The following is a 27,601-nucleotide window of genomic DNA, read 5'->3' as shown; positions in this document are numbered from 1 at the left end:
TCCAGCCCAAACACAAACACCAGCACAATCCAGCCCAAACACAAACACCAGCACAGTCCAGCCCAAACACAAACACAATCCAGCCCAAACACAAACACAATCCAGCCCAAACACAAACAAAATCCAACCCAAACACAATCCAGCCCAAACACAAACACCAGCACAATCCAGCCCAAACACAAACACCAGCACAATCCAGCCCAAACACAAACAAAATCTAACCCAAACACAAACAAAATCCAACCCAAACACAAACAAAATCCAGCTCAAACACCAACACAATCCAGCCCAAACACAAACACCAGCACAATCCAGCCCAAACACAACCCTTGGCACAATCCAAACCAAACACAAACCCTGAGCACAATTCAAACCAAACACAAACACCAGCACAATCCAGCCCAAACAGATTTTGAAGCCCAAGCTTTAAAACTAGCTGTTATTCCAAAATACTTTTATCAAAGCAGAATTTAAAAACTTGAAGCTCACAAACTTACTATATCCTTTCTGGCAGCTCAAAACAATCTGGCCATTTTCCTCTGACCTCTCAAATCAACAAGACGTTTCCACCCACAGACCTGTTGCTCACTCAATGTTTTTTGTTTTTCGCCTCATTCTGTGATAACTCTAGAGTCTGTTGTGTGTGAAAATGATCAGCAGTTTCTGAAATACTTAAACCAGCACTTCTGGTACCTACAACCATTCCACGATCAAAGCCACAGAGATCACGTTTTCTTCATTCTGATGTTTGATGTGAACAATAACTGAAGCTCTTGTTTGCATCAACAACATAATGAAGAAAAAGTGTGATGAAGAAATGAAGAAAAAGTGTGATCACTGACTTTGATCATTGCATCGTGGCATAAAACCTGCATGAATTTATGCATTATGCTGCTGCTACATGATTGGCTGATTAGATAACTGCATAAATGAGCAGGTGTACAGGTGTTCCTATTAAAGTGGACAGTGAGTGTATATCAGCTGCTCAACCAATGTTAATCTTTCCTCATTCACAACCCCATGCATTTAAAAATCCATTTAAAAGCTAATTAATTTCTTTGAGTGACCAAAGAGATAAGAATGTTGCTATTTAACAGATATAAGCAGATGTTCCATTGATTTCTTCCTTTCTATGATTGACAGGACGGTTGATAACAGGGTTGCCAGGGTTGCATATTTTACCCCAAATTGGGATAACTTAAAAATACTCAGTGGCTGCCAAGATCTTGTTTTAGAGCAAATAATCTGAATGAAAACTTATAAAATACCACAAAAAAGACAAAGTGCAAATGCATACAGTGTGTCTATGATGTACATTACCATGTCTATTGCAAAGACTTGGAGAGGGAAAGGGAGGATAGGGGAGTGAATAATGTCCATACATCAGAAATGCGTGTGTACCACAAATGTGCCTCCCTATTCCAGTGGCAGAGTTTTTGGGGGCTAGTTTCATGTTATTTGTGTGTTTTTTTTGAGATGTAGTTGGTGTGGAAATTTTGCTCTAACATGGCAACCCTGGTTAATGATATTAGCCCTTATATGTGCACCGTGATGGGAAATACACCTGCTGGTCAACAAAGGTATGACTCTCAATGACTCTCGACTCTCTATTAAGGGGTTAATAAAAAATTCACTAGATAGTAGCCTATAGAATAACTCAACTGTGATAGCCTCTCCTTTTGTTTGAAGCTATGTCATTATTAATGTTGTCCTGCCCCTGCCTCAAAAGCTATGATTACTTCCGGTGTCTGGTGTAAACCCTTCATAGGCCTGGTGGAAAACAAACACATAAACACAAACCACCTACCGGCATTGTTTTGGGGGTTGGAGGAAACTGAGAAACTCGCACAGACACAGGGAGAACATGGGAACCTCACAGGCAACAACCCAAGCTCAGGATCAAATCAGGGTCCCTGAAACTGCAAGGCCACAACACTACCTGTTTCTACACAGACTGCAAATATACTGCAAACTGTACCACATGACTACAATAGATAGGCTATGTCTAACCTAATGCATACAAACTTGAATGTGACTGCTGTTCCTGAAACAGCATTCTTTGGCGCAAGACAGGATGGTTTGAGTATTTCAGAAACTGCTCATCTCTTGAGAATTTCATGCACAACAGTCTCTAGAGCAGGAGTCTTCAACCTTATCTGCAAAGAACCGGTGTGGCTGCAGGCTTTCATTCCAGACAAATAGGAGCACACTTAATAGTTGATTGGATGCCAAGATGAACTGAATAAACAAGTGGAATCAGGTGTGGCTCCTGCCTGGTTGAAATGAAAGCCTGCAGGCACACCAGCCCTTCGTGGATTAGACTGAAGAGATCTGCTCAAGACTTACCACAGCATGGTGCCAACAACACCAACAACAACGGCAACAACAACAAAAACATCAACAATAACACCCATTCCGCCCATTCCCATGGCAGTTCTGCTTTGTTGATGAAAGAGGTCAGGGGAAAATGGCCAGAATGGTCCAAGCTGCCAGGAAGTCTACAGTAACTCAAAATAATCACTCTTGGTGAGTTTAAAAGCATCTCAGAGTCAGAAGACATAGCACTTCGTTCCTTGAGGCAGAAGCAGAAGACCACATTAGGTTCCGCTCCTGTCTGTCATGAGCAGGAATGTGAAGCTACAGTGGGCACAGGCTCACCAAAACTGGACATATGAAGATTGAAAAAAATGAGACCTGGTCTTTTCCCAGTCACTCCCAAGCGCTGGTTCTACCTGCTAACACCACCGCAACTGTAGCTATAAAGATGTAGAATAACATTTAATTTACATATAAATTGATAGTCTTGCAGTCAACATTTTTGGGCAATTGTGTCTCTCTTGTGAACACTGAAATACTGAGGACAAAACTAAGTGTATCCATCTGCGTCCTGCAGGATTATAAACCATGCTCCTTACAAGGCACGCCCACTATTACAATTTATGCCCACTATTACAAGTTACGCCCACAAGAAATACGTTAAACATCAGACAGGATTACAAACCACGCCCTTTACAAGGTACACACACTAGTACAAGTAACGACCACAACAAAATATCAGTCAGGATTACAAACCATGTCCCTTTCACGGTACACCCACTATTACAAGTTACGCCCACAACAAATACATTAAAAATCAGTCAGGATTACAAACCACAACCCTTACAAGACACGCCCACTATTACAAGTTACGGTTACGCCCACAATGAAACATCAGTGAGGATTACAAACCACGCCCCTTACAAGGCACGGCCACTATCACAAGTTACGCCCACAACAAATACGGAAAACAGGGTTAGGGTTAGGCTTAAGCGGTGGTCACGCTAGACTTTTCAGTTCCACTGACTTCCATTCATACACATGCGAATGCTGGAGACCGGAAACACAAGCTCAGTGTAGAAGTTTTGCATTTTGTTGAGTTCCAAATTCATATCACGTGAAGCCATGTGACCAATAGAAGATTGACATTTCACGGCTTGACCTCTTCAGAAAATCCAAGATGGAGGAAGCACTGATTATAGCAGTGTTTCACCATCCCATTTTATACTACACAGCTTTAAAAAAAATATAAAACCTTCATCAAAAGAGAAACATGTCAGAATTCATGATGTGTGGATTAAAAAAAAAAAACAAAAAAAAAACAATGCCTTGGTGTGTGATGTCATATCCAGTTGCTGCCCATATTCACAGCAGTTGTATTTCGTATGCTGAATAGTGTGACTGCCTCTTTAGGGTTAGGGTAAGGGTAAGGGTAAGGGTCAGAGTTAGGGTTAGGGTCAGGGTCAGGGTCAGGGTCAGGGTCAGGGTAAGGGTCAGGGTAAGGGTCAGGGTCAGGGTCAGGGTAAGGGTACGGGTAAGGGTCAGAGTTAGGGTTAGGGTAAGGGTAAGGGAGGGAGTGGGCATGGGAGTGTTGTATAGTGGGTGTTGGAATATTGTGTAGTGTGATTTGCTAGTAGACGGTCCATGTAGTGGGCGTTCCTTGTAGTGGGCGTTCCCTGTAGTGGGCGTTCCCTGTAGTGGGCGTGGTTTGTAGTCTTGTACAGACCCTTTTCGACAAAGCAGTGAAAGCGAAGCTTTGTTCATCCTGTAGAGGGCAGTGTCGGTTCGTTTTGCGCGCTACTGCTTTTTGTCCCTCCTGATGTGCCGTAGTTAAGAGCATGGCGCGATTTCTGGAGCACAGCTGAAGTGGTTTGTCAGATTATTTGTTCTTCATTTATAATAACCTTTAATAATACTTGCCTCAGACACAAAATAACATACACTATTACTTCATAGAAACACATACAAATTTAGGTTCAGCGCCTGAGCTTTTAGTATGACTATTTTCAGGCTAATGGAGCTAGTTAGCAACACGTCATGAAGCTAGCTGTTCGGCTAATAACGTTCACTAGTGAGTGAGTGAATACAGTTACTCAGATTAAACCCTGCAGTAGCTGAGCTGTTCACTGCAGCGGTACACTGAGCAGGTTTAACAAAACAAAAGCAACTAGCTAACAAACAAACATGAGTTCTGTTCCTGGGGTTAGAGTGTGTGTAACAGTGGGTGTGTAAGAGAGTGTGTATAATAATGTGTATGTACCAGTGTGTGTAACAGTGGATGTGTAAGAGAGTGTGTATAATGTGTATGTGTAACTGTGTATGTAACAGTGGGTGTGTAAGAGAGTGTGTATAATAATGTGTGTATGTACCAGTGTGTGTAACAGTGGATGTGTAAGAGAGTGTGTATAATGTGTATGTGTAACTGTGTATGTAACAGTGGGTGTGTAAGAGAATGTGTATAATAATGTGTGTGTGTAACAGCGGGTGTGTAAGAGAGTGTGTATAATGTGTATGTGTAACTGTGTATGTAACAATGGGTGTGTAAGAGAATGTGTATAATAACGTGTGTGTAAGACTGTGTATTATAATGTGTGTGTAACAGTTGTGTGACTGTCTCAGTGTGTATTTTAACAGTTCTGTTAAAATACACACTGAGACAGTGTGAGTGTGTGTGACAATGTTTGTGTAACAGAGTGGCTATTATCAGTGTGTGTGATAGTGTGTATAATATTGTGTGTAACTGTGTGTGTAACAGTGTGTATTATAATGGGTGTGTGTAGCTGTGTGTAACAGTGCGTGTGTGTGACAGTTGTGTGTGACTGTAATAAGACTAGTTTGTCTTCTCTACAGGTCTGTGTGAGAATCATGTGCTCTCTCACGCTCTTCCCGCCGCCGCTGCTCAGCGGACAGGTTACTTTATATGAGGCAAATAACGAGCTCGTGTGGGGGAATTTGACGGAGTGCTACGAGAAACAGGTAAGACAATGCTCTTAATGCTCTGTTTGTCCAGAAAAATCGCTAGATTTTCTTCGCTAAGCTCTTTTTTTTTAAAAAAATAATGTGGATAAAGGGGTCTAGAAAATCATCAAATTTAAGCAATTGAATTGAATTGAATGGAACTCTTCTGGGTAACAACAGATAGTGGGATTATGATCATTATGAAGGTTTTATAGTAAACAAGTACACACAGTGTCTGTGATGTAAAGCACCACAATCCCAAATAGCACACTTGAGGCCTTGCAGTCCTTGTGAACGCACAAGGCAGCAGTTTGTCCCATGTTCAATTTTAGGCTTCAAAAGTGTGATCCTGAGCTCTTAATGCATTCTTTATCTAAGTCTGCATCGAAGCATTAGTCTCCCCGGGCACCGCAGCAAAAAAAAAAAAAAAAAGGCTGCCCACTGCTCCGGGTGTGTGTTCACGGTGTGAGTGTGTTCACTACTGTGTGTGTGTGTGTGTGCGCACTTGGATGGGTTAAATACAGAGCACAAATTCCGAGTATGGGGAATCACCATACTTGGCCACATGTCACTTCACTTCACTATCATAGCCAAAGTTAAAGTAGATGACACCAACCTTCTTTACAGATGTTTCTCTGGTAATGCTGATCATCACACCAAAGGCTGAATCCCAAATGGATTCCTGCTCTCTAGACATGCACTACACAGGGCAAAACATAATGGCATGTACACTATGCAGTGTGCTATATGGCTGAAAATAAGCCTGTAAAATATGACAGTGGATCAGTGATGCTTTGTGGCTCTTGTGAATATTTATGGCATCATTCTGCTAAGTTACCAAGATATTTCAAGAATTACTAAGAATTCTGTTAAATTGCAGGATATTTCAGCTAAAAAAAACAAAAATGTTTCCTCTGCCAGGAGAGACAAACCTGGCCATAGATAGAGCTTTAACCAAGATGATGTGCAAATGAACACAGAAATTGTTAAAAGAAAAACAGCACACAAAAGCAGTGTCTCCGGATTTGAACAACTATGATCTGAATTGAAATGAGGTGGAGCACAAATGAGGCTACTACAATTAGAGTAGCTGGCTTTTATGGAAAATCTTCAGCCTGATAAATGTGAGTGAGTGCGTGAGTTTGTTACAAGCCAGGTCCATGAGATGATTTACATCTGATGAAGAGGAATAAAATGCACTGAATGTCTACAGAGTGTTAGGTGTGAGCAGAGTGAATAGGAGGCTTGAGCTCCTGGGGTACCAGGTGAGTTTATCCTCTGCAGGCGATGGTGGCTGAAGTCAGAAACAGTGCCTGTAGGAGCCATGTGTCGTCTACACTTTCACTTACGGTAATTTGGAGTCATGTGGTGGTGGTGTTGGTGGTGGTATTGGGAAATACAGCTACCCGTCTGGGAGCTAGGTAATGGAAAGAGAGTGGCTGAGAGGAGAGCATTCATTTTCTGCTGATCGTATAGATGTTACGTATTACGCTTGTATCTTACCTGTACGTAAAACGCACCTGTGGAATTGGGCATCTTTAATAGACAGCCAGTGCACTGAGCAGGTTAGTTTCTCCTTGCTCTCCTACTTAGCTCGACTACCAAATTTTTTAGTCTCCAGGTAGTTATCTTTATTGTCAGCAGAAAAGTTTTGTCCACTCAAACACTCAAGACACAGAAGAATCGAATGAAATGAGTGATCCTTTTGCTGGAATCAATTTGGATCAATTGACTCTACACCCTCCAGACCAGCCTGTTAGAGCAGCAGTGTGTAATCCACGCTTTGGGCTGTGTATCTGCTTTTTGAATCGGATACTATCGCGAGTCCATGCCTGGGCGTTAATGTTTCAGCATGTTGATTGCTGTTGCTCGAGGTTCTATGGTGGCTGTGTTTGGAGCTTGGATAGCACCTGTATGGTGTGTGTGTGAGTGAGTGATGGCTTCCGCATTGGATGTTAAAGTCTGTGTCCTTGTTGCGATTGCTGTGGCCGTTGATGCTGGCTTTGTTAGATTGTATGGCATTGTGATGAGCATTTTTCTGTATTTTTAAAATGAGTGGATCTAAAGCTGGATCAACTGTTGATAAACCATTGAGGCAGTTCCAGACAGGAGAGGAGTTGTGCAACAAGTCAGGATCAAGACCGTAACCAGCAGCATGCAGGCCTTCTTCAGGAGGCAGATGAATCACTAAAGGTCACACTCCACCTGGACTAAGTGCTTTGAACTCGCCTTCCATTCAGTGTGCACGTGATCTACTGACACAATAAGAACCAGCCTAGTCTTAACAGTCTGTTAACTGCTCTTTTTTGTTATGACAACATCCGTTTAAAATAACTTTTTGACAAAATATCTATTGATCTGTTTTAGCACTGGACTCCTCCTAGCCTTCATTTTCCAAGGGAAACTCTGAAACCACACAGTCGCCCAGAGAGCAGCAGCAAAGCAGCCTTCCTGGATCACAGAGATACTTTGTGGATGAGAAGTGCTGGAGCCTGGTACACATGCACTCACATATACACACAACACCTCATCCAGGAATTTCATAAATAGCAGACAGCAATGCAGATTTAATGGCTAATGAATATAGGTAATGTTTTGACAAGGTAGCAGCTAGTAAGTGTCTATATTCCTGTTTTATTTCATAATAAATATACTGATTTCGAGCAGTAAGCAGCTCTGAGCTCCAAGACATTGCTTACGTTCTCCGACTTCCTTTGTAGGCGTGACGCTGGTCTTACTGGTCTATTAGATGAAATCACTAACAGTTCTGAAGAAGGTGTGTGATTTATTGCTGTATGGTCTGACTAATCTATTTTGATGTCGAGTCCTGTTCTCATGTATCAGACTGAATATATCGAAGTTGTTGTGTTTTCCACAGTACCCAAGTGGCTGACGTTGAGTTCCGGATGTGTTTTGGCTCTTCTGCGATGGATGTCTTCATTTCATTGTTCTCTGTTTCCACATCTGACGGTGGGCAGTGCTTCATCCGTAACTCGGACATTAATTGGATATTGTTTTCCTTTTTTCAGTCTGTTGGTTTATATCTTGATGTATTGGTAGCACAGGTTTGTTGAAATTGTACAAAATCTCTTTAAGAGATTATATAAGTGAACAGTTATATAAGTGAGATAAGCTGTACTTCATTTTTTTTCATTGCCTCCAAATCATTCATTATTTTTTGATATCCAGACACTTTGTCTGCCTTTTATTTCTTACAACTGCAAAGCTAATTTGATTACTGTTATCTTTACCAGTTAAGTGGTGAGGATATGGTCGCTGAATTTTCACAGGTACTGAGTTGGTGAGTATTTAAATGACTTCATACACACGTTTTTAAGTACATTTTTTTTGACCAAATACATTTTTGTAGTGGCATTTAAATTATTTGTTTGTTAGTGTCTTTTTGCTGGTAAGACAATTATAAATTTTATTGTACCTCTTAAGAGTACACTGATGTACACAACTGAAGGTTGACCTCATTCGCTTACTGTATTTAATTTTGAGATTGTATATTTGCCTTAGGGTTTATGTACAAATAAAGTTCTTTGTGCGTTTCTTAGGTCTGATAGCGCTATCCGAAGCTTTGCATGGCATCCTCACACAGACAAGTTTGCAGTAGCCCTCCTGGATGACTCCATCAAGATCTACAACTCTCGGAGGTACACCAAGTACACAAACATCGTAGCCATTATGTAAAACAATTGCTGGAAATGTTTCCGGTTTTTTATGTTATGTATATTATGTTTGTATATACATGTTTATATATTGTCAGGATGTGAGTGATAAAACACTCAAACTAGGGAGAGACACTTCAGGAAAGAATGTGACCCTAATGTCAGCAGGTTTGGATATGATACATTAGACCTCTGTAGACATTGTAGAAATTGATAATCCCTCAGTTTGGATTTAATTACTGAGCCACACTGTTCAGTGGAGAAGTGCTGAAATTTCAAGCTAGGGTTGGAAAGGGTTCAGAGAGGTGAAAGTGCAATGAGTATCACTGCAGTGATCACAGCTGGTGATGTACTGGAGAATGTTTTTACGGAGAAAACTGGTTCTATTTAACCCATCCTAACCGGCAGGGGCAGTAAAAATCACCTGGATACCTTCTTGCATGTGCTTGTGCATGTGTGACGCAGTATTTTCCATCTCTATGAACGTGCAGTGTGTGTCCCCTTTGCTCAGTATGTGGTACTTGCCTCTCTGTGCCAGTCGTTTTTCTCTGACTGTTGTCTCCTCCAGGCATTCCACAGCTCTTGCTGTCTAGCCAACTACAGGCCTGTGGCTATGTCTTGCTAGAATTCTTTGGGTGGTATGCAGATGGCCTTGTCTCCCTGATAGCCATCAGAATACTTGTGTAAGTGCGAGGCTGGCCTCACCTAGCATGGTCTGAGACAGACCATATGCCCAGGTGAGTGGCGTGTGTATCCCGAAGCCTGGTTCTGGGAAAAGTTAACTGAGGTGCAGGTGGATCTCTTTGCCAATGCCAGGTCAACACTTTGCAAAGCTGGACAGCACGCTGGGACAGGATGCACTGGACCACAGCTGGCCTTACCATCTATTATTCGTTTTCCTCCTCTATCACTGCATCTGCTCATGTCTGCTGGTGGTTGGAACACCCTGGTGGCTTCCTCCCTGAGCAAATCTTCTGTCAGAAATTGACAGATTTGGTGCACACTGCCAGGTCGTCTGTGCCTGTGGGTTTGGCCCCTCGGAATGACTCTCCAACTAAGGACTGTGAGGACAGTGCTATTTATTGCAAAGACTCCATTATATGTCACTGTGTGACACTATTTGTGTCCGCATGCATGCACAAGAATACAGGAAGGTGTCCATTTGTTTACCACCCTCCCAGTTATACAGGAACCTAACCACATAAAACCACAAGGGTAAATTTTTATTTCTATTTAGTAAGTAGTAAAATGGAAGTATCACTGTAATGCCTGTGTTGAGTATCTGTTCATCTCCAAAACTGCAGTTTTCAAGACCCTGTATTAACATTTTTGGCTAAACTTCAATAAATGGGCTAAATATTCTTTAAGTAGGAAATTGATACAAATAAAAGTTTTAGTGGGAAATAAAAAAAATTGTTTCATCTTCGCATTAGGCCCTTGTGGCACCCAACATATTTGTCTTGGTTGGTACTAACACTGTCTAATATCAACTACAAGAAAAATCTAGGCTTACGGTAACTGGTTCACCAAACAAGTCTCAAGAATCTGATGGCGAGCAATGAAGTACGAAGATTTATGTATTTAAAACACTCTTATCCCCCTCCTACTCTTAAATTTAATTGCGAATAGTGGGTAAACTGTAATATCCACCCAGTCTTCACAGGTGATAAACCAGTTTGAATCTGAAATGGTGAGTGTCAAATATCATCGTTTGTGTAGTATTTATCTTGCACTTTTCCTCTGCTGTCAGTGCAATAACTCCGACTCTGAAGCATAGACTGCAGAGGAGTGTGAGTGCTATGCAGTGGAAGCCTCTGTGTGCGTCAACACTGGCCGTGGCCTGCCACACCTGTCTGCTCATTTGGCACGTGGACCCGAACTCGCTCTCTACACGGTACTGCCAGATTCTTACACACACACATACACACACACACACACACATACACACACACACATACACATACACACAGTGCCATTTTTTATTATTATTATGAGGGAGCACAGCACTGGATTTATTTGTGATATCAGGAGCACAAATGGACTTGATTCTATTCTGTATTGCATGGCCTTCTGTAATGTCATGTATATGATGTATCCTAGTGCGTAAGCTAACTTTTGGCTTATTTTTAAAAATATAAAAATATTCACAAATGAAAGGTAATTTACAGTACTATGACTCATCATTGTAGAAATCACAACTATGTTAATGCTTCCAAATATTCTGACGAACTTGGTTAAGAAAAATCTCTCTCTCTCTCTCTCTCTCTCACACACACACACACACACACACACACACACACACACACACACACACACACACACACACTCATTCACATACACACAGGCCCTCTTCTGGTTGTGCTCAGGTATTGTCTCATCCTGGTCACTCTCCAGTTACTTCCATTGCTTGGTCCCCTTCTGGTTCTCTACTAGTGTCTGCATCTCCTGTGGACACTTCCATGATAGTACGTGTCAGTATTTTTTTTAGTATTTGATTTCTTACCAAAATAAATTTCATAGTGCATGAGATATTGTATACAATATACAACATTCAAAAGATTTAGACAATGTTTTATCCAATTATGTAATTATGCTTATTTAGGTCTTTTTTTTCCCCAGCAGTTACAGACCCATGCACAGCTGTATTTTGTGTTGTGTGTTATTCAGGTATGGAATGTTGCTGCAGAAATCTGCGTTCCTCTGCAGCGTGTAGGAGGTGGAGGAGTCACAAATCTGTCATGGTCGCCAGATGGCAGCCGACTATTGGCAGCCACTCCATCTGCTCTATTCAGGTATGCACACGTATCACGATTGACAAGGATGTTACAGAAATATCTTAAACCGCCCAGTTTCATGTCTTCTGTGTGTTTTTTTTTTTTTTCTTTTCTAAACCTGCTTTCAAGGGTGACATGCATGATTAAGATTGCTCATGTTTAGCTGTGGGTTTTTTTTTTTTTTTTTTTTTTTTTTTTTTGCAGTTTGGAATTTCTGGACTGTTGCATTAATTTGCAAGTGAGTCATGGTCCATGAAATAGGGCATGATTAAAGGTTCACTGTTCTTGATTTTGAGGTGACCTAGAAACCAGGACTGCAGTAACATTGGTGGAGAGCATAAGTTATGAATACAAGTCAGCTTTTTTTTAACTAGAGAAACAACTTTTTACTCTTTATTAACTATTTTAAGTCTTCTTTTAAGTAGTTCCTCACATCACAGTAGATCTGTCACAATTTGAAATTTAAATTGCTTAGAACATTACAGTGGTATTTTGCTGTTAGATGCATTTTTTTTTTGCACAAATAAAACAGGTAGTGACAAAATTAATGGTTAAATAACGATAAATTCATTTTACTCGTGGCATTCCAACACCTTGCCTCCTCTGCTGGTTAGCCGTTCTTACATTCGTTCATTCATTCATTCAGATTAGAAGTTGTTCACCATAGCAACAAAAGCAAAGCTTTCATTCTGTTGTAAAAATATTTTAATAAATATTAAGTTTGCTGTTATTTCAATACAGAATAAATGGATTGTTGAAATATTACAGATGGCTTTTCATTATTACATTTACTGTCTCTTTGAAACATTTGGCTTTGAATGTCTGTAAAATTGGACTTTGTGAATAATTTACAGAGGTGTGTGTGTGTGTGTGTGTGTTTGCACCCCTGCAGGGTGTGGGAGACAAAGATGTGGACCTGTGAACGGTGGCCTTGTCTGAAAGGGCGCTGTCAGGTGAGATATTGCATAATGCAGTAATAAATGATTTAATTGTTTCCATTGTATGTTACTTTGTACAGCATGATCAAGTGATATAATCTGCCTGTTTTTTTTAATTGACTATTTATTTACAAATATACAGTATATTTATTCCTCTTCTGAGGAAAATCAAAACAAAAGTTGAAAATACGCACTTATATAACGTGAAAACTACAACGACTACAGACCCACAGAAATGTTTGGATGATGTAGACATGCGATAATTATTATAAAATCTGTTCTTATGCAGTTTTATCCAACGTTCCAGCACTAAAAGACAATAATGTATAGTTAACTGTGGTTTTATAGTAATCAAGTGTGATCAGACCCAGATAAATTACTGTGGTATTGCATAACAGATTCTTCCCTCTAAAAACAAAATGCTCTGAAAGGACAGATTTTAGACATTTTACATGTTTTGTTGAAATCATGAAAATATTTGAAATGTTTTGCATAAATGTGTATTGATTGCCCCCAACAACTGACCCTAGTCTTCTATGGTGGTAAGTGTTCAGTAAACAGGTTTTGTAGGGGGATATTCTTGGCCATAGGAATTCCTCTTATGCTATAGATCGGGTTGAAAAAAAAAAAAAAAAAAAAAAAAGCATCTCAAGTAGGACAAGTACTGGAGCAAATATTAGGCAAGCATGTGTGCGTAGCAGGAGCCATATTCACAAAGAATAAGTCGCTGATTGACACTCTTTTTAAAAAAAAATGGGTTTGCTAGTCCTAATATTCCTCTATTCATTCGTCTTCAGTAACCCCTTTGTCCTGGTCAGGGTTCTGCACACACATGCACACACTGCTTCACGCTTAGAGAAGCCAGTTCATCTCCTGGCATGGTTTTGGGAGGTGGCAGAAACTCTCAGGAAATCCATGCAGACCCAGGAAGAACATGTGTAACTCCACACAGACATTAACCTGAGCACAGGACTGGACCTCTAACCCTGTATCTGTGAGGTCCTAGTATAAAGGATCCTAATTTTCTCTAACCAAGAGTCATTAACAATGCATTTTACTGTTAAAAACCAGTCCTAATCCTGCAAAGACTTGGTAGTACAGAGGACTCCCGAGCCTCGCAGTCCTAAATAGCAATTGATGGTGTTAAAAAAATTTATATATTCAAATTGTGTAAGGCTATGCTGAGATTTTTTTTTTTTCTTTTTTGTTTTAATGTGGTGTTTCCACTTTGTATGAAGTATACTGCACTCATCAGTTATTGCTTTAGATACTTTTTTGGAATTACCTATTGGTTGACTATATTGTAGTAGTCATGCAACCCCTAATATAGGTTATATCTTTTTCCCAAATATCAAATACATAACATTAAGACAGAGATTTAAGAAAGAACAGTGTATCTGCAGGGGTATCTACAGGGGTCTGATTTGCATCACACACAGCAGATAGGCGATGATTTTAACCCGTGTTTCAGCACTGTGAGGTACGAGTCTGCGTACGCTGTATAGTAGTGTATGCAGCTGCTGCTCTACAGGTCTGCTGTGCTAGATAGTGTGAAAATTGTAGTAGGTACTTTGGCTTGTTTCCATGTTGTTGTTTATTTATTTATTTTTTTGCAAGTTCACACTGGCCGATTGATCCGAGCCTTTGAGTTTGACACGTCATTTAGGTGACTTTCATGTATGAAATCAGCAACTTTTTCTTTTTTTTTATGATTTTTTTTTTTTAAATTCCATTTATGAAATTACTACTAGCACATCAGTCAATCCCTGTTGATATTCATTCATGAAACATAGGATTCATATTTACCTGACTCTCGTTAAATTAAAATAGAGAGCTCTGGTTCACGTTAAATTACCAGAAGTATATAGACATTCTTTTAAGACAGTATTCATCTGAAAAGCTGAATGATTAGGGTCTAATGGTTGCCATTCACAGTAAAACCAAACTATTTACTTAAGAATACAACACTAAGCTCTTTCCGTCATTTAACTACTCTTAAATTGCAATGTTGGCCCAGGTTTTAATTGGTGTCTCATCGGGCCATGCTACCTGCATGGTATTGTTGTTCTGTTTACAATTAGCTAATCATGCCAAAAATATACAATTTGATAGCATTATGGTCTTAACTCTGTCAGTCCAGTTAGGCAAGTCTTCAATATCTGCTTGGAGAGACATTTCACAGAACAGCTTGTTGTGTCTGTTTATTTAACCCCAGTCAGGGTGCTGGAGTCCTGATGGAAGTCGATTGTTGTTCTGCGTTCAGGGAGAAACGGTGATCTACGCACTCACTTTTTCAGACATGGCAGGTAATAAATCCTAGTGTGCTTTTCTTTTCTACAATCGTCTATACTACTACACTCACAACTTTTTGGAAACTTTTTCCCCCACCCACACCACTTTAAATATACAGCCACCAACAGCGTTATTAGTAACAACTGTACACCTGCGCATTCATGCAATTATCTAGGCAGCCAATCAGATGGCAGCAGCACAATGCATAAAATCGTACAGATACAGGTACTCTTAAACCTTGTTGTAAGAGACTTCATAGGAGTATGGCCAGACTGGTTTGAGCTGACTGGGAGGCTCTGGTAACTCAAATAACCACTCTTTATAAATGTGGTGAGCAGAAAAGCATATCAGAATGCACAGCACATCTAAACCTTGAGGTGGATATGCTACAACAGCAGACTACATCTGGTTCCACTCCTGTCAGCCAAGAACCAGAATCTAAATCTAAGTCTAAAGAGGCTACAGTGGGCACATAGCCATCCTTAACTGGACAGTTGAAGACTGGAGAGAGGAAAAAAAAAAAAAAAAAACTTTTTCAAGATTCCCAACTGTAGGCAGTTCTTGGTCATGTGTCTTGACATGGCGGTCAGCACACTACACACAAGTGCAGACCAGGCTCATACGTTACAGGATTGTTCAACTGAAGGGTTCCTTGTCACAGAAGAGCCCTGAATTCCATGGTGTCACAAGAATAAATAACAAAGTATCTGAAATAAACCCTGTAGCTGAAAAAATACGCACGTTCCCTTTTAAAACTAGACACGATCAAGTGGTGTACACAAGGTGCTGCATAGGCCACACCAGACTGACCCATGGGTATTTGTTGAAGGGTGAAGAACCACCAAAATGCCAATGTTGTAACAGTCTCTTGATCGTGAAGCACATTTTTTTGGTCTGCCCTATTTTTAATGTCATGAGACAGCGCCTTTTATCAAGACAAACTTTGAAAGACTTGTTTTGTAAGATGGACCCAGGAAAACTATTACAATTTTTTTTAATCACAAATAAATTTAAAAATCTTTTATAGAGTCATCATGTTGTACAGAAATGTCTGATTTTTTAAGATGAATTTTGTTGAATGTTTGACTAATACCTGTATTTGCCATGAAATAGCCATTGAAGCTGATATAGCAATAAACTTATATAAACAAGAATAAATCAGAACTGAATCACGTGACTTGACCAACTGAAGCCTGAGCAACTTGTTGTAGTTGTTGATTCTACAGTGGAGAATCATGAAGGTGGAGACACTGGTGGTTCAGCATTCAGAGCTCTGATCAGCCCGCTCATTCCCCTAAATGTTCTGGTTGCTCGTGCCTCATCCGTTGAAAGTTTTCTCTTGCATTCTCCATTGGCGTTCTTAACACTCACACTAGAAGACTTGTATCTGATCCTTTCAAGCATGCTGGAAAAATATGTTCTGAGGTGTATAATGATTAGAGTCCATTGCTAATGGACTAATAAATATCACTGGTTTCAGGAGGACCCAAGTCTGCTGCAGTGGTGGCTGATCTCTCTGAGACTTCCTTCAGCGGGCCTGACGGTGACCTCATGTAAGTTGTGTTTTTATGAATCCAGAGATGTAATGTGCATTATTCCAATTTTTGCATTAACACTTTACTGAAATCCCATGCAGAGTTGGAGGAGAGGTTCAGTCTCTTGCCTGGGATCCCACTGGAGAGAGGCTGGCTGTGCTTCTGAAAGGTAGAAGAAAAAAGCCTTTGGTAATTTATTTAGTGCAGCAGTGCCACAGTGTGTCCATCACAATGCAAAACCATCCAGGTTAAAATGTGAACCATATTTAAAAAAAAAAAAAAAATACATGATTAAAATATGTATGTTTCCTTTTCATTTCAATTGTCAAAAAAGTGTATATAATATGAATGATTTTACCATTTTCTAATTACATTTATTAAATGTAGTATCCTGAGAATTATCAGTGAATCTGTAACACTGACTCCAGACAGTAAGATGCTAGTCATTAAATTATATTTACTTCAACATAGTCAAACATGGCCACATGCTGTTGTCTAGCAGGGGTTAGGGTATTAATACATTTTCTCTGTTGTCTGCCTGCATTATGTGCATTGTGGTGATGTGCAACTCATTTATTTCTAATACACTGTCACCTCTCACCTTATCATACTGATAGTTTCAGTCATGAGGATTTTCTACTTCTTAGGGAAGCTGCCGTGACCCTTTTTGTGTGTCAGTGACTGAAAATTGTGGTTTTGTATTTCCAAGCTTTCAGAGAAAATAAATCCTTTTAGTAAATGCTAGTGAATCCAGTTGGCAGTAACTAATAAAAAATGTAAATGTATGCAACAAATATATCAAATATACTTTAATAGTCTCTTTTCTTAATTTTCTTTAACAGGAAAGGCAGAATCCTCCAATCATTCTGCCATCATTGCTGTATTTAAAACACGCTCCAGCCCCATCTTTGAGTTACTTCCATGGTGAGTATCATGATTCAGTGAAAAAAGACCACATTTATTATATATATATATATTAGTGTGTGTGAAAAACTTACGAATTCACAGTATTTTAGGCTGTAATGTATATATAATTTAATGAATAAATAAATAATGATATATGTTTTCTGCAGGTTTAAATTGGATAGTGTTAAATTAAATAGTGCTAGGAATGTACAAATTTATATTTTTGCTTAACCAGTCTAACTTAATTTTGTCTAACTTTATTTGATGAATTAAAACTATGATTGCGCTGTATATTGGTTGAAGTAGAATTAACAGCCTTGAAGATCATATATTTATGTGTAATATGTGTTTACGTGGCTATTTTGCACTCTATTTTAGTGGTTTTGTGAAAGGGGAGGCCGGAGCAGAGCCTAGACTGATGCAGTTCCAGCCTCATTTTCAGCATGGTGCACTGCTCACTGTGGTGAGTGTTTTTATAATATGCTGATTATAGGCTTGTGTGATATTGATTTTTCCCTGATCACAGTTTTCCCCTTTTAAAATATCACGATAAACAATTTAATCGCCAAAAACCATTAGCCTAAAAAAAAGAGAAAAATGAGCATGTTAGGTGATTTGATGATTCATTTTGGTGTAATCCTTTTAGAAATCAGTTGTATAACATTCCCATGGCTGATGTTGATGCTACTCAGATCGCATGAAAGAGTGGGAGAGTACCAGTCAAAACCTCCCAGCGTAATTAATCACTTTCTAATTATCATCACCATTAACCATTTGTAAAGTGTCAAATCTGACACTTCGTTGTAGGCCTGTTTAATCATTTTGGGTCAAAATCTTCGTCGTTTTTTCTCTTTCGGATGAAAAATGCAAGATCTGTTCTAACCATTTTCCAATCAGCACACTGCAATCATGCAGATAGTCATGCAGAAGTCTAGAGCTTCAATTATTGTTCACATGAAACATCAGAATGGAGAAAAACATGATCTCTGTTATTTTAACCGTGGCATGATTGTTGGTGCCAGATGGGCTGGTTTGAGTATTTCAGAAACTGCTGATCTCCTGGGACTTTCACACACAACAGTCTCTAGAGTTTACACAGAATGAGGTGTATAACAAAAAACATCCTGTGAGTGGAGGGTCTGCAGGCTGAAACGCCTTGTTGATAAGAGAGATCAGAGGAAAATGGTCAGATTGGTTCGAGCTACCAGGAAGGATATAGTAACTCATATAATCACTCTTTACAACCGTGGTGAGCAGAAAAGCATCTCATCATGCACAAAACAACAAACCTTGTAGTGGATGGCTACAACAGTAGAAGACCTCATTGGGTTCCACTCCTGTCAGCCAAGAACAGGAATCTGAGGCTATCATGAGCACAGGCTCACCCAAACTGGACAGCTGAAGATTAGGGGGAAAAAAATCACCTGGTCTTTTTCCAGTCTTCACCTGTCCAGTTTGGGTGAGTCTGTGCTCATGATAGCCTCGCATCCACCTCAAGGTTTGATGTTTTGTGCATGCTGAGATGCTTTTCTGCTCACCACGGTTGTAAAGAATGATTATTTGGGTTACTATATCCTTCCTGGCAGCTTGAACCAATCTGGCTGTTTTCCTCTGACCTCTCTTATCAACAGTTTTTTGCCCCATTCTGTGTAAACTCTTGATACTGTTGTGTGTAAAATTCCCTGATCAGCAGTTTCTGAAAGACTCAAACCAGCACTTCTGGTAACAACAACCATGCCATGATCAAAGTTACAGAGATCACACTTTTTCTTTATTCTGATGTTTGATGTGAACATTAACTGAAACTCTTGACCTGTAACTGCATGATTTTTGCTTTGTGCTGCTGCCACATGATTGGCTGATTAGATAACTGCATGAATGTATGGGTGTTCCTAATAAAGTGGACAGTGAGTGTATATAAAATGTGTGTATGTAATATAATCAGCAATAAATGTCACTAGATATCGTGGAAACATAGAATCATAGTGATATTGTATTACACAAGCTTAGATGTGCAGTTGTATGTTAGCTCGTATGTATGGAAAACTTTGTATTAATGAAATTTAAAGTTTCTCACAAAAACTGTAATGTGAATTGAGCTGACTTGGTATTTAAAAAAACCCAAATTAAAGTAATTTCTTATTAAACAGTTAGTATTTATTATTATGAAAATTGATAGTTATATAAGATTTGCAGGCAAATAAAAAAAGTCCTTTTAAAATAAAGTTTTTAGTATTAGAGTAGACTCTAAAGACTATAAAGCCATCCTCGGTTAATATTTTTACGCCATGCATTAGACATCTGTGTAACGGTTCAGCGCGGTGGAAACGCAGGTCAGTTTTAAAAGCATCTGCTGATCGCTGATTCAGCACTGGCACTTTGGCAGCGGAAAATGGTTATGTGAGATAGTAGATCGATAATTGCAGGAAACTGCAACCTGAAGTTTCACAATCACTTTTTTTTTTTTTTTTTTTTTAAATGCATGTCTTAAAAAAAAAAAAAAAAAAAAAAAAAGTGTGTGTGTGGGGAAATGACTAATCTCAGTCAGTCTATCTAAAACTTTGGGGGAATTTATTTTGAACTGCCTGAATTGCTTCATTTCAGCTATGAATTATGCTGATAACCATAATCATTTCTGTTTGCAGTGCTGGTCAAATGGGCGAATCTCTCATGTGCCTTTCTACTTTGTTGGTGTGGGGATGCCATGTTCAACTGGAAGCCCTCCACTTCCCCACTTCACCAGCAAGACAGAAGATTACAATACACACACCCTCTACACCGAACAAATGTCGTGAACCCCTTTGTGCTTTTAGGCTTCAATCAGTGCTACTTACTTTACATACTTACATATTTCAAAATATACTCAGAATTACAATTCATTTTGCATAAAATAATAAATGTAGATTTTCTCATTCCATTGGAATGTGACACATTTTTCCTTAGAAATTCAGTTTTTAGATTTTTTTTTCCCCCAAACATTTTATTCATTTAACATCATTTTAATTATCAGCATTTAATTTTCATCGCCAGTTAACTTCAATTTATTAGATAGTCGTAGCTGAAAATGATTGGCTACTTCAGGTATCATGTAAAACAACCATATAGGTCACTTTATAGGTATAAATTGTTTGTCTATAGCCCATGTGAAGCTATGCACACTTTGTATCCATCAGTAGAAAGGGACTATGATAAGCCTCCGCTGAACAGATGCACATATTTTTTTAACAAATGTAGAATCTTAAATCTAGTGAATAATGTAACTGAACAATGTTGGATGTTTAAATGACTCATTTGACACATGTAATGGCACCTCCAGTTAATTACATGATTCAGCCATGGCATCTTTTTTGCTTCTGGCTACAAAGGTCACCAGTAGTTGCATGTTTCAAGCTTTTTGCAGTTGAGTAAGGCAGAACATTTTAAGAAGACTAATCACATATTGAAATATTGTATCTTGTAAAGTGTGGAGAAAGAGTAATGTGAGCTGTACTCCTGGCTGACTCCTCTGTTACTAATGTGCCTAAAGAAGAAGCAGTACAATGACTTGCAAAAATACCTCCAGACACATGGAGCACTTTACACAAGATAATGGCCTGAAAACTACAGCAGCCAAGCAATCATGCATGGGAAGATCAGAAGGTTGTGCTGTAATTAGTTAAGACTTGGATGATAATAATAATAATCAGCAACCTGCATTTTAATTATTATTATTATTATTATTATTATTATTATTGCATTTCACTCAAGAATAAAAGTGTGCAAGATCCTGAAATAAGTCAGTCATTTAGAGTCAGCTGAGTTCATGTAAGACAGAAGTTTATTTGTAGATGATGATGAGGACGAGCACCAAAAACAGGAAATGATCACACAACTAGTTTACAATAGCTGAAAAAATTGATGCTGTGAAATGCTAACATATTTCATCAAACCTGCTGTTTGGCTACACTGAGAGAAAAAAAGTGAAATGTTGGAGTTTTTTTTTTATTATTATTATTATTATTTTCCCCACTTTATTACACATTTACATCACAAGACAGGGAACATCCCAACATCTTAAGACACAATTACCAGAAAAAACAAAAACAAACAAACAAAAAAAAAAAAAACAAGGAGCAAGACTTGAGATGAACTGGACTCAAACAAAAATGCTAAGTATGTGAAACTCAGCAATGTTTCCACAAAATCACAAAGAAATAAAGTAAAGGGAGGTTTATATTTCTTCTATTTACATGTTTGAATGTGAAATTTACCCAACAAAATGACCATGTTGACCACTAGGTAAGAAATTGGAGGATTCAAATTAACCTTGAAAATGAAAATCTTGAAAAACTAAGGGAAGATTGTTATTAATTTTCACTGGCAGCCAGTTATAGATTATAGATCTATAACATTTTATAGATCTATAATATTTAGAGGTAAAATCACAGTAATAAAAAAGGTGTTCAAGTGTTTCAGGAAAGGAAGAACAGAAAGCACAAGGATCCTGTAGGCACAAGGATCCTGTAGGCACAAGGTTCCTGAAGGAAGAACAGAAGACACAAGGATCCTGAAGGCACAAGGTTCCTGAAGGAAGAACAGAAAGCACAAGGATCCTGTAGGCACAAGGTTCCTGAAGGAAGAACAGAAGACACAAGGATCCTGAAGGCACAAGGTTCCTGAAGGAAGAACAGAAAGCACAAGGATCCTGAAGGCACAAGGTTCCTGAAGGAAGAACAGAAGGCACAAGGTTCCTGAAGGAAGAACAGAAGGCACAAGGATTATGAAGGAAGAACAGAAGACACAAGGATCCTAAAGGCACAAGGATCATGAAGGAAGAACAGAAGACAGAAGGATCCTAAAGGCACAAGGTTTCTGAAGGCACAAGATTTCTGAAGGCACAGGGTTCCTGAAGGCAGAACAGAAGTCTGATCCTGAAAGCACAAGGATCCTGAAATTAAGAACAGAAAGCACAAGGATCCTGAAGGCACAAAGTTCCTGAAGGAAGAACAGAAAGCACAAGGATCCTGAAGGCACAATGTTCCTGAAGGAAGAACAGAAAGCACAAGGATCCTGAAGGCACAATGTTCCTGAAGGAAGAACAGAAGATACAAGGATCCTAAAGGCACAAGGTTTCTGAAGGCACAAGATTCCTGAAGGCACAGGGTTCCTGAAGGCAGAACAGAAGTCACAAGGATCCTGAAGGCACAAGGTTCCTGAAGGAAGAACAGAAAGCACAAGGATCCTGAAGGCACAATGTTCCTGAAGGAAGAACAGAAGATACAAGGATCCTAAAGGCACAAAGTTCCTGAAGGAAGAACAGAAAGCACAAGGATCCTGAAGGCACAATTTTCCTGAAAGAAGAACAGAAGATACAAGGATCCTAAAGGCACAAGTTTTCTGAAGGCACAGGGTTCCTGAAGGAAGAACAGAAGATACAAGGATCCTAAAGGCACAAGGATCCTAAAGGCACAAGGATCCTAAAGGCACAGGGTTCCTGAAGGCAGAACAGTCACAAGGATCCTGAAGGCACAAGGTTCCTGAAGGCACAACAACAGGCACAAGGTTCCTGAAGGCACAACAACAGGCACAAGGTTCCTGAAGGCACAACAACAGGCACAAGGTTCCTGAAGGAAGAACAGCAGGCACAAGGTTCCTGAAGGAAGAACAGCAGGCACAAAGATTCTGAAGGCACAAGCTCAAACTGAAATCTTTTCTGTAAAAATTCCATATGTTGATGATGGTTTGTGTTTTGTGGATGGCATTGTTTTCTCCTCTCACACACCCCTTGCAGTGTTTTCCGGGATGGTGAGTGTAGCCTGCTCCGGCTGCTCTCTCTCTGTCTGTGTGTGTGTGCGAGTGTGTTAGAGTGAGTGTGTGTATGTGTGTGTGTGTGTGTGTGTGAGAGAGAGAGAGAGAGAGCTCAGTGTTCGGGCATCCCCCCATGGTCAAGGACGAGGGTGAGGATGAGGATGTGCTGGTGTAGTAGTGGGAGAGGAAGTGCATGAGGGCTCTGAGTGAAACCTCCAGTGTTGAAAGAGGGTGATACCTTGGCTATTGCATGGTATTCATGTCTTTCTTTCTTTTATTCCTTTTAAACGCGAAGTTGACGCAGTGAGTTGAGTAGTGGCTCAGGACGCTGGGACACTGCGGCTGGAGTGTAGATCACCCCTGGATTTCAGCACAGGTACAAACACTCCATACTGACTCTCTATTTCATCACCACTCACTTCTTTTCTCTAAACACTTAACATACCAACCAGCACACATGTCCAATATGCACTATTTCTCTGTTGGAGTTATTTTATTCCACACCATACAGCGGTGTTTGTTATATATATATATATACATATATTCCTAAAAATATATAAATAAATAACCACAACAGCATTTATTCCTGAATCTTTTACACTTAGTGGCTAAACCCTGCTGGCTACTAATGAGCTCCTAAACTATTCTGCTACTGCTGGCTAACTTCAGCTAGCAAGCTAACAACAACAAAGATGCTAACTAGCTAGTTGTCTCAATGAGCTTTCCCCAAGCCCATGCCTCGGTTGTTAGCTAACCAGGTAATGGGAAGACGAATTACGTATCTGAACAAATGAAAAACGTTTGTTGTTTTTTTTTTTTTTCGACCAACAGAATCTACTAAGTATCATAACTAGCTGTGGGGAAATAAGCTAGTTAGCTAACTAGCCAGCTAACATGATGTGTCTATGGACAGAGCAAGCAGGCTAATTATCTCTGTTAAGCAGTTTCGTTTCTGGTTTTGTTACAGGCAACAAAGACGCAGTGTTATGAGGGAAACTTAATTCCGCGTGTGTTGAGCAGAAAATGAACGCGCTTTGTCTCGTTCCATGCCCCCGAAACCACCACTTAATTGAAATGCAAAGCCTGACCGGTGCGCACTGATAGTGCAACGAGGCTCTAACTGATTAGACATGGCCGTTCCACCTTAAATGATGACAGGGACGCTGTTCAGCCTGTAGAGGGCACTCTCATTCATTCCTCTTCATTACCACTTCATCCTGATCAGGCTCGTACTGGATCCAGAATCTAGCCCAGGAGCACTGGGTGCAGGAATACACCCTAGATAAGACAGTAGTCCATCTCAGGACACACACACACAAACATTCATACACTCATAGGGCAATTTTGCAATTCCAGTCAACCTACTGGCATGTTTTTTTTGGAGCTTGGAGGAAACCGGTGAATCCAAAGAAAACCCACAGAGACACGGTGAGAACACAGTGAGAACCTGCACAGAAACTCTGCACAGATGGCCAAAAGTTTGTGGACATCTGACAATCCACCTACATGTGGTTCTTCCCCAAACTGTTGCCACATAGTTAGAAACGGCACTTGCACAAATGCACACTTGCACAAATTGCACATTTTAGCAGCTTTCGCTTCCACCCTTAAAAGGATCATATTATATTGCATTAAAGCCTCATTTTCCTGATCAGTTCACCAAACAACTTAGGTCACCATACTCCTCCTCAATTTATATCCAGCTGGATACAGATACACTATGTGGCTAAAAGTATGTGGACATCTGACAATCAACCCACACGTGGTTCTTCCCAACAGATGTCTTTGTATGTTGTAGCATTGCAATTTCCCTTTACTGGAACTAAGGGGTCCAAACCTGTTCCAGCATGACAATGCCACTGTGCACAAAGCAAGGTCCAGGAAGACATGTGGAAGGTTGGTGTGGAAGAACTTGAGTGGCCTGCACAGAACCCTGACCATTGTCCATGGTTTTGGAATGGGATGATCAGTACTCAGGTGTCCACATACTTTTATATAGTGTATATAGTGTAACTTTAAAAGGTTGAAACATGTTGGGCCACAAAAATCTGACCACAGTCTGAAAGAAATTGACTTCCTGAAATAAGATAATCTATCTCCAGCCTGACCCAAAGTCTTCATTCATAATCATGTTATAATATGTCTATCCCAGGAACACTGGGTGTAGGAATACACCCTAGATAGGACAGTGGTCCATCTCAGCGCGCACACACAAACTTTTATACACTCATAGGGCAATTTTGCAATTCCAGTCAACCCACTGGCATGTTTTTTGGAGGTGGGAGGAAACCAGTGAACCCAAAGGAAACCTACAGAGACACGGTGAGAACACAATGAGACCCTGCACAGAAACAGTAACATGAGCTTCGGAGCAGTGAGGCAGCAACGCTACCCGCTGTGCCACTGTACCGCCTATAGCATTCATGCCAGATCTTCTCTCCCGTCATCAGTGCCAAAATGTTTTAAGCATTTTGTCCTAGACTTCACGGGATTAGTAATGTTCCAAGAGAAAATATTCAAGTGTTTCTTCTTCACAGTTTGTAATTGTAATTACACATGTCCAGCACTCTACCGCTCTCATCAGAAATCTTCAGACTGATATTAACCATGATACAACTCTTACTTTTTCTGATATATGCATAATATCACCCCTTGCTGCACTGTGTCCAGATTAGTCTGGAGCTAAGAGTGCTCTGTCGTATGATTAGACTAGACTAGTCATGGAGGGGGTGGGAGACATTGTCTGTGATGAGCAACAGTTTAGCTACAATCCTTTCCTGAACATCCAGCTGCACCGAGTCCAATTTGGTGTCCAGCTTTCCTAATTCATTTATTCAGTCTGCCGGCATCTTCTGCCTTAATGTCCATCTGCATCCTGCTTATCTTTTTACTAAGTAGAAAGGCTTGTTTTGTGACACAGACAACCCGCAAACACATGACGCACAAAGTCTTGCCTGTTTTGTCCAAATGAAGCAGGCTAAAACCATATTTCCAGGTCCAGGTTGCACAGGCACTATGGTACTACACACAGTTGGTCAGCACAGGCCTCAAGAAGCCTCGGGCTAATGCTGTCTGGCCCTGCAGCCTTGCCCTAATGGAGTCCTAACATCTCTTTATTTTACTAGCCCAAAGTGTTTACTCCCTTGTTTGGAGATCGGCATTTGTAATTACCGGTGGTCCCTTATTCAGTATTGTGTCCAGTATTAATTCAGTCACTACAATGAAACTAACTAAGGAAAGGAATGTAGTTACATAAGTGAGGAATGTGAGTCTGGACCCATAAATGGGTCCTCGGTGTGTAATGTGTTAAGGGTGAAGAAGACTTGGTGCCAGACTTGGAACAAATTGTCCTATTTTAGGAAGTCCTGTTCTTTCAGATTGAGGTGAGATTTTAAACAGATAAAACGTATTAACCCTTAAAGCGGTCTAAACATTTTTGGTGTAAGATAGCCAAAAAATTCATGTTAGAGAGGAGAATAAGTGGTACATCAACAAAGTTGATCAAATGGACTGTGATACTTATGTACTTTCTCCCAAACTGCTGATTCCAGCTGGCAGAAAACGTGCCAAATTTATGCTTTTCTGATATGTCATGTGGAGTCGATCTCCTCAAACTAACTTTTGCTACTGTTAAAAATAAGACTAAATGGCAGATGGTTAAAACCCCACATTATTTACTTTTGACAGATGTGTTTAACAAGAGAAGCTCCCAACTCCAGCTCTCGAGCTCTGTGCACAGGTAATATGGCGAACATTGATATAATTCACAAAGCAGTAACATTAGTTAATGCAGGATAGCATTATTGCAGTGGCCGGAGTGTCTTCTGTGATGGTAAAATAAAACGACAATCCCACGCTTCTTATATGGTTATTACAACCAACAGCCTAGCAAATAAAACGCATCTCATTAGAGCAGTCTGTCTACTCAAAGTGGCAGCGATTATACAGTGTGGTGTCACGTGAAACTATAGGAAAATAGCTGTTTTATACAATATAGTGTGATCATTTTAAGGGTAAAGAAGACTTTGGGTCAGGCTAGAACCAACATTTTAGGAAGTCATGGTGAAACTTTCATATAGTGGTCTGAGCATTGACTCCTCTAGAGAGAACATGGTGAGTTCTTCTTGGCCAGATATGTTTTATCCCCTTAAAAAGTGGTCTGAACATTGGTTCATATAGGACAATATGGCAATTTATTTAGGAATTTATACCACATAATATGACTCTTTGAAAATGGTTCGAACAATAAATGTTTTTCCTAACTCGTGCCAACAAAAAAATGAAAGCAGATAAAAAAAATTAAAGCTGCAAGCAGCGTTTTCGGGGGCCAAGCACCCAGACTTGGTGAACCGCACTTTCACAGATGTGATACAATTGTTGCCTGAGCAATCACAGGAAAGAGCGTTTGCAGTGCTTGGCCC

At 39.9% G+C, this 27,601-nt stretch overlaps 2 protein-coding genes across 6 annotated transcripts in view; both read left to right on the top strand.

Moving 5' to 3' along the window:
- The first annotated feature begins 4,063 nt into the window (after window positions 1–4,063).
- On the top strand, window positions 4,064–20,310 carry aaas (achalasia, adrenocortical insufficiency, alacrimia). 2 transcript variants are annotated; one of them, XM_026925317.3, is made up of 17 exons: window positions 4,064–4,185; window positions 5,167–5,292; window positions 7,642–7,769; window positions 7,995–8,050; window positions 8,153–8,244; window positions 8,529–8,575; window positions 8,835–8,933; window positions 10,699–10,842; window positions 11,293–11,413; window positions 11,616–11,740; window positions 12,615–12,675; window positions 14,876–14,966; window positions 16,433–16,505; window positions 16,589–16,656; window positions 17,330–17,411; window positions 17,772–17,856; window positions 20,039–20,310. In XM_026925317.3, exons 2-17 carry the CDS (start codon window positions 5,182–5,184, stop codon window positions 20,186–20,188), a joined length of 1,533 nt encoding a protein of 510 aa, XP_026781118.1. In that variant the 5' UTR covers window positions 4,064–4,185; window positions 5,167–5,181; the 3' UTR covers window positions 20,189–20,310. The 2 variants fall into 2 exon arrangements, with proteins under 2 accessions (XP_026781118.1, XP_026781119.1); XM_026925318.3 differs by lacking the exon at window positions 4,064–4,185 and adding an exon at window positions 4,254–4,387.
- Window positions 20,311–21,034: 724 nt separating this feature from the next.
- Window positions 21,035–27,601, top strand: part of LOC113533276 (cyclin-dependent kinase 17-like) — a 48,130-nt gene continuing 41,563 nt past the window's right edge. For 3 of the 4 annotated variants that reach the window (XM_053236076.1, XM_053236075.1, XM_053236077.1), the window contains exon 1: window positions 21,035–23,556. The gene's annotated coding sequence lies outside the window, so the exon portion shown is untranslated. The remainder of the gene's footprint in view (window positions 23,557–27,601) is intronic. The other variant, XM_053236074.1, reaches the window with a different exon arrangement.

This window comes from Pangasianodon hypophthalmus, chromosome 8 (genome assembly GCF_027358585.1).
Source record: "Pangasianodon hypophthalmus isolate fPanHyp1 chromosome 8, fPanHyp1.pri, whole genome shotgun sequence".
Taxonomy (NCBI): Eukaryota; Metazoa; Chordata; class Actinopteri; order Siluriformes; family Pangasiidae; genus Pangasianodon; species Pangasianodon hypophthalmus.
Note: the sequence above shows the minus strand (reverse complement) of the source record. Positions and strands in the feature narration are given on the sequence as shown.

What these genes read in the sequence shown, in the direction of transcription:
- aaas (XM_026925317.3), top strand. Translation starts at nt 5,182, where the DNA reads ATGTGCTCTCTCACGCTCTTCCCGCCGCCGCTGCTCAGCGGACAGGTT. An exon ending in TTTTCACAGGTACTGAGTTG is followed by an intron (nt 8,576 to 8,834) that starts GTGAGTATTTAA and finishes TGCGTTTCTTAG; the next exon opens with GTCTGATAGCGCTATCCGAA. An exon ending in ATCTTTGAGTTACTTCCATG is followed by an intron (nt 17,412 to 17,771) that starts GTGAGTATCATG and finishes ACTCTATTTTAG; the next exon opens with TGGTTTTGTGAAAGGGGAGG.